The 14070-nt window shown below is 35.2% G+C and overlaps 2 protein-coding genes across 2 annotated transcripts in view; both read left to right on the plus strand.

The window, feature by feature from the left end:
- The first annotated feature begins 2030 nt into the window (after positions 1 to 2030).
- Positions 2031 to 14070, plus strand: part of LOC724783 — a 50591-nt gene continuing 38551 nt past the window's right edge. Inside the window, exons 1-4 of the mRNA XM_016912883.2 lie at positions 2031 to 2098; positions 2261 to 2294; positions 2843 to 3091; positions 4562 to 4820. Of these exons, the coding sequence (XP_016768372.2) occupies positions 2286 to 2294; positions 2843 to 3091; positions 4562 to 4820 (517 nt within the window). The 5' untranslated portion in view covers positions 2031 to 2098; positions 2261 to 2285. The remainder of the gene's footprint in view (positions 2099 to 2260; positions 2295 to 2842; positions 3092 to 4561; positions 4821 to 14070) is intronic.
- LOC102654534 (histidine-rich glycoprotein-like) lies at positions 9969 to 12949 on the plus strand. The gene has a single exon (XM_006560040.3). It carries the CDS (start codon positions 11213 to 11215, stop codon positions 11996 to 11998), a length of 786 nt encoding a protein of 261 aa, XP_006560103.1. The 5' UTR covers positions 9969 to 11212; the 3' UTR covers positions 11999 to 12949.

A 14070-nucleotide genomic window follows, 5' to 3' on the forward strand; every position in this document is an offset into this window, starting at 1 on the left:
TTACACGTTAACTTAGCAAAGATCTATAAGAAAGATTAGAAAGATTTAACTTTCACAACACTAATTAATCCGAATTCCAATAAAAAAAAAATGACAACAACGTCGTTTAAATCAGTTTAAAATAGTAGATATCTCATTAATCATAAACCATTTCAGATAAAACGTTGAATACCGATCGGACCATAAAGGATTAACGTAATCGGATCTCTCTGACGTTCACTTCGCTTAATACCGCTTACACAATTTCCATCGATCCGGTAAGCCAAGTGGTAAAAAAAAAAAAAAAAAAAAAAAAAAAAATATGTCCAAGAAACGGTCAGTCGCGAACAGTAACTTCCATATACCTCCGCGTAACGATCGACTAACTGAAACGTCTCTGTAACAGGCGTGAGATAATGCGGTCGATCGAGAAACGATACCGTCGTAAGAAGCCTGGTCAACGTGTAAAAAGCGCGGAACACTTTCGTGAGAGGGGTGGGGTGGGGTGGTCAATGTTATGTCATTCGATTGTGCTCCGATCGATACGATCTCGGCACCGCCACTGAATCGCCGTCTCGTTTCAGTGATCGTGGAAAGCGTGAAATTGTTCGTGCCGCACGTTTCGCGATTTGTTCGACTTTTCGATCGAGTTATGCTGAGAGTTAAAGAAATTGAAAGAATAAATTTTAATTCTTTGTTGATGATATGGAAAGAGAGGAAAAAATTGGGAAATCTCGTCGAGTAACTTTTGCAATAGAGAAAAGATTTGAGAATAAATTAAATGTGTGTGTACGTGGTTTTGAAGGCGAGAATGTTGGAAAAAGACGAAGTTGAAAGGAAAGGATGAAAGGATTCTAATTCGTTATTAATGGAATAAAAAGAAAAACTGGGAAATTCCATTGAATAACTTTCTTTTTTTTTTTTTTTTTTTTTTTTTTTTTTGATAATTGGAGGTTATCGTTAGCAACGTGGATTTGGAAAGGAATTTCTCTGGCGTGGTTTTGGTTGCGAAAATGTCGGGATTTCTGGGAATTTGCACGTATTAAAATTCGTGGTGAACTGGGTCGCTTATTATAGTTAATGGCCAATTTTAATTACACACTGATGCTTTGTTCGTGGTATAATTGTTAAAAGTGTCGAGTAGAATATTTATACGAGAATGCGATCAATCTACGATTATTTTATTAATTCTGGAATTTGTTTAAATTGATATATTAATTGCATTTGATTATTAGTTGATTACTGGGTCACGTTACTTTACTTCTAATTATAATTTGTAACTTTAAAAACAAAACATTTGATTTCGAGTTTGTGTGAAAAAGAAATATAAATTATTTTTCAAATAGCAAAAACTAAGCTTTGCATTAGCCTTTGCGATCAATCAAAATATATTAAAATATATAATAATTTCAATTTTCTTTTGAATTAAACAATACAGAAGGACTAATATTATTATTGAAGGAAAAGGTTGAATCCTCTTTTTTCGAATTTCTTAATAAAATTTAACATATTTCTGACAATCATTTAACTAAGATTCAATTAACATTTGCATTAAAAGATTGCTTCCACTTTGAATCACGTAGCAACCACGCGATATCGATGAAAAATATTAAAACGGATCAATTCCTACTCGAAAAGCTTGAAACTAATTCCATTAATAACTCTCGAGAATTCCCTGTATCTCCTTTTTCCAATGGAAACGCGTCGATTTTTCGAAGCGGCCGTACCAAAATCTATCGTCTCGTGGAAGGCTTGGAAGTCGTTGCGAAATCCCTTGGATCTCCGGCATCTGCCGCCGATATCCCTTCTGCGGAAGAAAATTCGCAACAGAGCCGAGTGGGAGGAGGTGGATAAAGCAGCCTCTGCCCAAGTTTACCAACAAACGACACCGATATCGATATCGAGAGTATCGGAACCATGAGGCGTGGGCCGGTCGTCGCGTTGCTTCTTCTCGTCTGTTGCGGTTCGCTCGAGGCTCGAGGTCGCGACGACACCGGCTTCGTGAACGTCGAATCGATGCGTCGAGATGTCCGCGAAATGGCGTTCCAGGATTTACTCGGCGAGGGGACCTCGCCGGAAGAACAACAAGTCCCCAAAAAGCGCATGAAGAATGCTTCCGGTATGTCATCTCGTGTCGAATTCAGAAATAACAAAGGAGTGCATGTGGATTGTAATTTTAAAATTTTCAAGATGAGTGGATGAAAAGTTATATCTCGTCGTGAATTATTTATTCAAAGCAGTTGTTGGTTTTGAACGATGAAATAATATAAATTAATTGCAGGAATTCTTCAAAATCTCGAAATCCAATGTTATTGGTAAGTTGAAGAGTACAGTGTTCAATAATTCACGAGTGCTAATATGTACAATATTCAGAAGATTTGTAAGATAATTTTTAAAAATTTGTTGAATCGACGATCAAGATCATCCTCTTTTGAATTCATAATTAAAGGATATAGATTATTATTAATTTATTTATTTTTATTTTTAGAAATGAAATAATTGTTTCAAGATTTGTGTATTGTGTATTGAGATTGTGTAAGTAAGATAATTAAGATTTCTCTTAACAACATTCTAAAATAGATACTTAAATATTTAAAATTATTATTTTCATCATTAAGCTAATTCGAGCAATTTAAAGCAATTTAAAAGATTTAACGCAAAAAAGTTATCTCGTTTGACAAAAACATTATTGCTTCCACTTCCAAATTATATTGAACCGGCAGAAGCAAAAAAAGCAAGAGGATTAACAAATTAAAAGGGACAAAAAAGTAAAAGAGATCTCATGAGAACGAGGTTTAAGCAGCCTCTCGAGGCGTTGCAGTGTCATGAACGATAACAAGCACGAATAATACGGTGGTTTTAGGCAAATCAGACGAGGGAGGATACTACAAGACGTACGGTAGCGACGCCGAGGGCGAGAAGGGTTACGAGAAGGCAACCTATAGCAAGGGCAATCATGGCTATAAGACCCTCGACACCTTCCACAAGCAGGACGGCGACAAGTACGCATTCGAGAAGCATGTTGCCTACGGCAAAGCGCATGCTGACAAGAAAAGTAGCCACGACGAGGCAGCCTCTCGTTCCTGGAAAGCGGGTGATCACGAGGGTGCAGGTACGACGAAACTGTACAACCTTGAAGCACGTAATTGCGCGAGAACTACGTAGAGCACAAAGGATGAAGTTAGCTTCTTATCAATTTACCAAACAAGAGGATAGGAGGAATTTGTAACTCTTAATTTTGCAACACACGACGATAATTGATAATGAAGTAATTATGTTGCTCAAATTTAATTCAAAAATTTTTCTTATGCCACTACTGTGAATGATAATGCATGTATATGATAAGACGATATATTTTTCTGTAGGATGTATGTACATAGGAAGTTTGTATTATTATATTCTATCGAGAAATTAAGTTAGAAAAAAGCTTTTAACAGCTTTTGAATCGATAATAATCAAATTGTAGGAGATAAATATTAAATTAGTTCCAAACATAATGGATCTGTGCACAAGATTGAGCACGCTTTATTTGAAATAATTAATTATTTTATTATATCAATTCATTATTTTAAAAACAATATAATATTTCGTTTCAAAATGACTTCTCGAATAAAATAATCCTTATATATTATGTATATATGCTTCAATTCTACGTTAAATAATTAAATACGTAAAATAATTAATTATCAAATGCCATTTAATTAGTCGAAAATCAAGAGACAAAGAGAAACAAACATATTTCAACGATACAATAATGCAATAATTTTATTAATTTTATAATTTGAATCCATTTAATCGTATGATAGTTAGTAAATTGGAATAAATTTCGAGGTTGGAAAACTTTCTTCTTTGTCAATAATTTTCATATAAAATATCGATGCCATTAGTCGTACGGGATACTCTAATGAACGTCGATCGCAAGTTTTCCCTCGTAAACTTAGTGGCTCGAGTATCGATCCCCAATAAAGCTACACCATCGGGATAACGATATTAACTGAATGCATTTGTGCGCTCATTTTATCCTAATTTTAACTACGACACCTAGCCATTTTGCTTATTACTTCATATAGAAATATATCATTGGATCACTTGTGGCTATCGATTACTTTGATACAAATAGAAATTTTATTATTTCTACAAATTATTTCCCATTTTATAACGATTATTTCAACTTCGAATTTTACAATTACATTACTCAGAAATTTTGGAATCACTTATCCAATTATAGTTCCATCGAATCTTTTGTTAATTTTGTTATTGCTTGAATAGCTAAATATAGTCAATAATCATTTTACTTAAATATTTTTCGAGTTCTAAAATTTTAAATTTAACTTTTAATTAAATTCCTGGATATGATAATAATTCTAAAATCTTCTTAAAATCACAATTAACTATTTTAATTGTAAATACAATATTTATTTTTAAAATTACATCTATTTTGTGTATTGATATTCACTTAGACTCATCTACATTTTACAAGTTTTACAATTCAAAATAGCGAATTAGATTGATCATATTGATTCTAGTTTACGTTATCCCAAATTTATATATTAATTGCATTACAAATTATAAATTTCCTTAGGCACTGTCGTTGATACTCATTATGCGATCGATGAGGGTGATCACGAGGCCGAAGCCAACGATCACAGCGGTTATACTCGCGAAGATGGCGCCCACTATACGGATCATGAACCAGAATCTTCGAGTTACGGACACAGTGAAAGCTACACGGACGGAGACGGTGAGCACGGTTCTTACGAAAGCCACAGCTCCTACTCGAAAAGCTCTGGTGATGAATACGGAAACGATGGAAGCCATTACTACTAATCCTTTGCCAAATGGTTGGTTAAATCTATCTATCTAGTTATCTGATCTTCTATGGAAAATAGGATAAAAATATCTAATTTGAAAAATTAAAAGAGTATTGATGAATTATATTTTTACACATTCGATATACAATCAATTGTTTTATAATTTAAAAGTTTGATAAAATTAAAATTTTCAAACTTGGTTAAGAACAGGAAATATTCTTTTCTTTGCAATAATATTTCATAGAAATGGCAATAAATTTCTAAAATTTCATTTATTTTAGAAATTATATCTTCTCAAAGTGCAATAAAAATTGACAATTTCTTTATTTTGTATCTAATGAGATACGTAATTTTTTGTATATATGATAAAGATGATAAGAAAACACAAGAAAATATTAAATATAAATATAGAAATTATATTTTATAAAAATATAATATATTTGTGAAACATTTTCGATTCTAGAAATCTAAACAAACGGTACAACAAAATTCGATGTATAAAAATATTGATTGGAAGATATTTAGCAAGCAATTGCAGTTTATTTTAGATGAAGAAAGACGGAAATAGAGTAAAACAATTGCATTTCTATCTATCTCTGTCTCGTTCAACTAACATTATCTTCAATAATAGATAACTCTCAATCGATATTTTTATATCAATTTTTGATTATTTTAATTTCTAGAATCGATCCTGTTTCGAATATATTAACACTGTATACGTGCAATTTTCACGAACGGAAAATTTACAATCATAATAGGCCGAATTAAAGGAAAAAATTGAAGCTTGAAATTCAAGGCATGATATTTTAACAGCAATTACTAAAATTGTTCAACTTGATGAATCGTGAAAGCGAAAAAATTATACAAATTGGACGAACAAAGTACGAGCGGGAAAAGGGCAACGCATGTCCAATCTCGTGTCATCAATTAAAGATTAATCAATTAAATCCGAACGATTACGAGTACAATCAAATCAAAAATGGAACAGTTTTCAACTTGGTTTCAAAAACGTTCGATGACAGCAATATTCATTGTTTTTACCTATAAATGAATATTTCATATTTCATACTACAATCGTGCTTGTACAATTTATTGTTATTAAACATTTCGTAACAAATACATATTCGTTTATTTATAACATTATTTAAAAACTATTGGTTTACTTTTATTCGATTAAACGAACCAAGATTTGAAATACATTGTTTTAAAACAATGAATTTCAACGTTACATATATTCTCTTAAATGCAAATTATCGTTCATTATATAAGAAACAATTGAAATTTAATAACAAATATGACTGAAAATTGAAAATTATTTACAGTTAAAACATTTCAACGATTTTGAATAAACTTTGTAATCGCGCCACGTTATTGTTGTTATTCGTATATTTTAATTCAGCATCTTGTAAAATTCTTACTTCCTTTCGTGTTTATCGAATGCTTCCAATTGTTGCTTTGCAATACACCCATATCAATTATTATTAGAAGTGCATTGAATGGTTACCCATGCGCCACCCCTTAATCGTTACGTAACGAACGCTGTGTGTAATTTTGATGGCGTGCAAAGGTGGCGAACTGTTATTACGAAATTTAATGATATTACGCTTGCACTGCATTGACGAGTCGATCTAAATTGCAATTGGTCATCGGTCACTGTTGTTCGTCGGTTGCTCGTTACAATAACGTTGCCGTATCCGGCCTCGATTATGAGCCAGACAATTTGTTCAAGATGTGTATCGTGTTATTAAATGATGGATAGTTACAGGAAAATGAAGTAACTAGAAAACTGTTCAACCAAGAAAATATTTTACGTCGTCGGTTGATATACAAACGTTGATAGATGAGAACAAAGTGGAGTGGAAAAGGGAAAAATTAATTTTCGAAATGAAAATCAAATGTAAAATCGATTCATGAAATCTTCTGTGTAAATTCTTTTTCTCTGATACGAAGTGGAAGAATATTTTTTATCATCCAAATGATGGAATAAAAACTTATATACAAAATGACACACTGAAACTGAACATAAATAATTATTTCTCCATAGAAATATCATATCAAAAATAGAAGATTTTAGCCAGTACAATAAATTATTTTTATTTGAAATATCAACAATTCCAACAATATCATCCAAAAACATGGTTTTTCTGTCTAACGTTTCAATTATTAAGAAAAATTATCTTACGAGTCGCTTCCAGAAAGAAATTATCGACGCTCGGGGACAACTTAACTCGTTCCCTCCAACTTTAACAAAGTTAAACTCGCGAATTTTATGCGAAAACACGAGGTACAAGTCGGTGGCACGCCATTAGCGTTGTCTGTTTCCTACCCACGAAGAAGCAACGAGACCCGTTTGTTAAAAATTACGACCGGTCACGCGACGATCCGAGGCTGAAGGGGGCGAGCGACGTTTGACGCGTGGAAGAGGAGGAGGGAATTCGCGGTGGCCGTGGATTTGCAATTATTTATAACGAGGAAACTTTCGGGACAGCCAGGAATCGGTTCGTTAATTGCGCGAGATAATTATTGTTAAACGGTGCACGCGCGTGACAAAGAATGATTCCCGCTGTCGTCGTGGATTCGGCTAATTCGAAGTATTCGCTTGCGCGAAATTCAACTTTTATAGCTTTTAACTCGACCACGTTCGTTTGTTGATTTTTCAACCGTGGATTTCGATGAATATAAAAGAAATCAATTTTGTATGATGTGTATCTTTAGATGATAATAGATGAGAATAATTATTGGAAAAGAAGAAATAATTTGTTTTAGTTCGACGTTTTTGAGAAACTCGAATATATATCTGATACTTGAGGCTATAATTTTAAATATTTCAATATAGAAAATATGAATTCTTATTTGTTAAAATTGTTATTCGACTCATTTTTTTCTTATAGACGTAATGAGATTGAGAACAGAAATATTCAAATTATATTATAATGTTTAAGGAATAAGAATCTTATTTTGTATAAACATTCGCAAGCCTGTCAATCAGAATATCAAATTTTCTGGAACATTTATCAAAGTTATTCCGATTATTCCAGATCATTGGTTTGCCAATAAATCCCAAAAGTACCATTTAAAATTACCTCTCTCTCTCTCTTTCTCTCGTTTCACCCTTCATTAAAATTCACAACTTCGAAAAAGACAACTTTGGGTATTGCGCTATTCCACGAAAATTCCTATCACGCGTGAAATTCAAGCATCCTTCTCCCGTGCCCAATAAACAAGCCACCCTCTGGTTCAACTCGTTTTCAAACTGGCACGCAATCCGTGTTCAAGTGCACTTAATCCGAATCGCATCGTGCGCCTCGGGACTCGAATTGTCGAATGTCAATGTTAGTTACCCTTCTTCTCGATCTGGAAAACAGAGAGAGAGAGAAGGAGAGGGAGCATTGTATCCATAGAGAGCGCAAATTAGAAAACAATTTCATTAGCCGTCCAATGGACAACGCGAGTGCCATTGTTGGTGGCCTATAGTTGGATTGGTCGATTGCTCGAATGAAATAGTATCGAGGAATGGTTGCATTGTGGTGGCATCGAGGGAAAAAGAGAGAAGGAATATATCGTGACCGATTCGACTTGAATGCAAAGTAATTTCAGTGAGAGGAATGAAAAGAAAAGAATGGTGGTTACGTTGAGCCATCAACTGATTGCGACAGGGTGGCGCTCTCATCTTACCCGGGGAACAGCTTCAACTCGGTGCAATTAAGTAAATCTATAGGAAAGAAAATTAAAAGCAACGTCATCCCGAACTATTACTTGCGTTTCTTTTTGCCAAAGTTGTTTCCCTTTGAAGAAGGGATCAAGGGGTTAAAATTTATCAAAGCGAATTTTCCTCTAATTATGATGCACAATTTGGAACAATTTTTTACACGTCTAAATTATTTCCATAATTCTGTAATGATTTTACAAAGATAATATAAGTTATCATCGAAACAAGCATCATTATTCATACACTTTTTCTTTTACAATTTAATATGTTAAAAAATCAAGAATGGATTAAAAGCTTGTAATATATTAAATGGATAATTTGAAAGACATTAACGGGAATAATTTTAAAATCAATTCTCATTTTTCACTTCCTTTAACAAAGAAGAAAGGAAAGAGAGAACTGTGAGAGAAATGAAAAATCTGAGCAGCGTGAGAAAGAGGAGAAGCGGAGAGCATCGGGTTGAAATGTTTTCGAGTTAGCTGCGTCACTCGAAGCCTTAATTTAATAGTCAGCGGCCTGTTCTTTTCCAAACGAAGGGGAAAGGGGGGAGGGAAGTGGATACTCTTCAGCGGCGATCCACCACCGCCGCCCTTGGATCTGCTTACAAAGCAATCTCTCCATCTGGGAAGGTCCAAAGGGAACGCCACCTAATCTAATCTCCGTTACGACGATGCCGAGTCCAAATCGAAGTTGGCAAGAGCTTCCGGTATCCGGTTTTCTCCCGATCTCTAAAGGAGCCTTCCCACGATGGAGCCTGGGCAGTAACCAATCTTTATCTTGATTATGCAGCGCCAACGCCGGAGGAGCCAATCTCTAGCCGAACAGGCTGCCAAATAAGGTCGTAAAGAGGCCGAATCTATCGATCACCGTTTCAAACTGCAAATTCGGCGCGGCTGATTTGCAATGGAGATTGGGAGAAGCCGAGAACGACGACGATGCGAACCTCCCATTCTCGAATAAGTAGCTGAGAAAAGAAACTCGACTCTTCTGTATCGGGCGTGGAGAGGAAAAACGAACCGTTGACTGATTATTCCTGCGAACACTTGGAGTCGAGGTGGAGTCTTGACAAACCGTGAACAGATATCCGTCCAAACAGCACGGATTCAAATCGATTCGTTGAAGCGAGGAGTCATTCGTTAATTGCTTCATTGACGATTAAATTGAGATGAATTTTAAATTGTTATTCATCTACTCGCGACGTTATTACGTTTAAAAATTGAATGATACTTGATTGAATCTATTTGTATATTTATATATCCCTGAATATTTTAAACATTTTTCTTTTTCGAACAATTGAAAGAAAGAACGTGCAAAGCATATTTGATAAAGTTATTTCAAAGGATTGTTAAAAAATTAAGGAATAATCGAAAAATGGAATAATTTAGCGATTTCCTTTAAATGAAATTTATAAATCGAAAGTATTAGTATCGGTTTTTTTTCTTCTTTTATTTTACCCATTTGCATGCACCTTGAAAAACAATTGAAAAAGGAATATTTTATACAGGAGGATAAGTACACATTACAAAATTATACAGCAGTGTGGAGTTTTCTTAACTTGGCGACGACCAACTCGCCAACTTCCTAGCAACTTCGTAACCTAAAAATTCTGGAACCGAATAACAGTGGCAAAATCTCATCCCTTTCTACAACAACAACTTTGTCGATCGATTGAGTCGAATTCGCAAGATTCCTTCGACTTTCAGATATATATCAATCCTGAGGATACTAGCACGAAGCGAATATCTTAAAGATTCAGTGTCGACTCGATGAAATTTTACAAGATCGTACCGTAATAAAATCGTCAGCAAAATTCTATAATAAATGGAAATGGAAATATATAATAAATGGATTAAATGGAGGAACAGTTGGAAGAACGATCGATGATATATCATGTATAAATCGCCAACGTCTGTGAAATTCTATAAATTGGATTTATAATTTTCATGAATTCGCCCAACATAGCAAATGCTCAATTTTCATAAGGTGAGCAATGGACATATTCACTATCCAAAAATTCTTATGGGATAGCATATTAACATCCATACTTTTTCAAGATGATTTAATACAGAGATGTAATGAATTTATATTTATGGAAAAAAGAAGGCCCAACAAATAAATTGTACGAATTTTTTTAAGTCTTTATAAATTTTTCTACTAAACTAACGTAATATCACGGTTTTTTCTGAATTGAAAATTTATTTTTATTTTTTATAAACTTTATGTAACTTTACTTTCACTTCATACTATGTGTAACAAAAAAGATCTTACACGAATTTAACTAAAAATCCTCGGAAAGCATGCATAATTCTATAGAAAACAGATCGATCATATACCTTCTCAACGAATAAATCCATCACCGACTTACTACTCCCAATTCTCCGAATTACACACGACATTTAACGCCATTTCCTTCTTCCATCGTTCCCAACTTGTGCATTTAAATTATATTCCTATATTTTATTCTTCGATCCTTTCCTCGATGTTCGATTGCATCACTTCCAATCAGATTCCAACCATCTTTTCTAACCCCGAAAAACACTGGATCGTTTCATTACTCGAGAAAGTGTGAAAGGTACGCCCCACGCGGCGGAAGCGTTGCGGTCGCGCGGATGAAAGCGGAATCGGTCGGAAGCCCCTCGAAGGAACGATCGAACCGTGGATATTTAAGTGTGACCGGTGGCTACGCGATCATCAGTCGAGGCTTGATCTGGAGATGCTGCGTCTCGCGCCCGTAATTCTCTTATTGTTTCAAACATGCGTTGCTCGGGAATTGATTCGAGATCGTCGAGACGTCCAGGATGTCACCTCCGTCACCTCGATGCCCATCGAGTCGAAGACTGACCTCGTGCCAGCTGCCTCCGGACACCAAGGTCATCGTCACGAGTCCGGAGGGGGGCAGAGCCATCATTCTGATCACCACGAGGAGCACGGCGAGGAGGGTGAGAAAGGGTACAAGAGCCATCACCATCACGACAAGATCGACAAGGGTGAGCACGACAAACATCATCATTCCGGCCATCACGAGGAGCACGGTGGCCAGAAGAAGGGGCACCACGATGAGCACGAGAAGTACGGGGAACACCACGAAGGCGAGAAGGGGCACAAGGCTGGCAAGTTTGGGGAGAAGAAGGGGCACAAGAAAGGTCACAAGACGAAAGGGTACCACAACAAGTTCCACAAGGACGAGTATCACAAGGAGCACAAGTTTTACGACGATTATCATAAAGGGGGTCATCATAAGAAGCACGGCGACTTCCACGGGCATCACGAGAAGAAGGAAGGGCAGCATAAGAAAGGTGGTCATCGTCATTCCGGGTATCACGAGGATCATCGTGGTAAAAAGGGTCATCGCGACAAGGGGCACATCGATGAGGAGCACAAAGGTCATCATGGGAAACACGGGCACGATGAGCATTACAGCCATCATGATTCTTACGGGAAGAAGGGTGATCATCATTCCGGGAAGAAATACGGATACAATAAAGGGCACAAAGGTTGAAGAAGAGTCGATTAAGAAGGATTCTGGATTCTTTCAGAATTGTCGTCTTGTTTTCAGTTCAAGAATAGACGTGTTGTAACTCTATTCTTGTGAATCGACGATTTAAAAAGCGAATATTGTTACCACTTTTTTAATAATAGAGGAATAACAAATTAATATTTTTATACGAAGAAGAAAGTGAATTTTAGATAAAACGAATTTTATATTATATTGCAATATAATGGTTATTATATTGTAATATTGTAAAATTTGATATTAAGTTAACTGTCTTCAATGATGATTATTATTACTTTATACGTAGCTTATATCTCCGTAATACAATGTGGAATTACACGCTTAACGGAACGTTATTTACGCCATTCGTTATTCATGCTACACTCGTTTAATACCTTAAATATTTCACAGCCGTCAGTCTTAAGTTTTTCCAAAGTGACGGCGAAATAATGTATTACGATACGATATATATGTATATATATATATATCATGACCAGTATTGTGTAAATACATTATGTAAATACGCGCACGGATATAGTGGCTGCACGCGCGAGAAAAAACATCGATATGACGTGCCTCATTGCTCTCTTTTTCACTTTATCCGCGGCGTGCTGCGAATAAGTTTCTCCGTTGCACATATTTGTCTCATAATATAGCCATTAATCAAATCGAGAGGATGTTGTGCTCCTTTCTTTCGATAAAAATTTCATCTTCCATCGTACGATTTAATCGAATCGTATACGATGTAATTTTACAAAAATATTCCAATGATCAAATTATTATTATGACTATTACAATAGTAGTCAATTACATTTACATTGAATAAACACGATATATTTTAAATATGAAATATATTTAGTAATTGAAATTGCATTTTACATCTGCAATTTTATTATCCATTTTCGAAATGTTAAACACATTTAACTTACCAAAGTATATCAAAAAGAAGAAAGGAATCGATTAATTTAAAAGCAAACGTGCAAATGTAATTATTATTATGAGCACGTTTAAATAATTATTATAATTTAAATTTAACATTCGCAATTTTTCGTGGAAGTAATTGAAAAGTTTTATACGAGTTTTATTATTAAACATTTGACGATTATATTGAATGAAATAACACAGTGTAATAACTTCATTTACGAATACCTCCTAAGAGGCTCGCCTGACACATCCTATATCGATTTCCCTTCGTTGTTTATTCACGTATATATATTCATATCGAAGACATCGCTGCTCGCGCGAATATTTCCATCGGGAAATTCTTTCTATTTACCCGTCCGTCCCGTATAATCCCACACCTTGGAAAAGTTGATTCACATCGGGACCAACATCGGTGTGTAACGCCGGTTTGCGCGCCGTCATCGGGTTGTGTGCTCGCGCAAGGAAGCGCCTACGGTAATAACGAGAGCGAAAAACAATGTGCTCGGCTCGAAATTGGAGCTACAATCGAAAAAAGCACATAGCGAAGGGAGTGTGTCCAGGCCGTCCGGGATTTTAATCAAACGCGATCGCGCCCGCCTGTAATCCGGACAATTTCGCTATTTATGCGAGCGCGTCCCCGATACGTTGGAAAATTGTTTCATGTAATGCAATAAAGGCTTTTCCATCACGGATCGGTCCCGCACGCTCGAAAAATTTCATTCCGAGCTGTCGCGAGTTTAAATCGCCGATGAAACGAGCCGAGTGGCAAACAATTAAATTGTATCGTAAGGAAATTTCATTGGATCCTGAAAGATAAAAGAATTTTTTATTTTTCAACGTGGATTTTTAAACTTTTTTAAATGTACGTTTTATGTCTTAACAGCGAAGATTTCGTGTGACTGACAGAATAATTCGCAGCTATTTTCTTTATAGGCCATTGGATTCATCATGATTTCTATGCTGTGATGATGAAAAATAGATATGAAATTTTTTGTATTAAAATTTTTCATCCATATCGAAATTCCTTTTATCATAAAAATTACTCACGTTTCAAAATATTAAAAAGATGTAACATTCTATTAAAAGAAGAATCTATTATGAATCTAATTGTAAGAGTTTGTTAATCGATTATACAAAGATAAAAATAGGATAGA

The sequence above is a fragment of the Apis mellifera genome, linkage group LG6, assembly GCF_003254395.2.
Source record: "Apis mellifera strain DH4 linkage group LG6, Amel_HAv3.1, whole genome shotgun sequence".
NCBI lineage: Eukaryota > Metazoa > Arthropoda > Insecta > Hymenoptera > Apidae > Apis > Apis mellifera.

Coding starts and splice junctions, on each gene's coding strand:
- LOC102654534 (XM_006560040.3), top strand. CDS start 11,213: ATGCTGCGTCTCGCGCCCGTAATTCTCTTATTGTTTCAAACATGCGTT.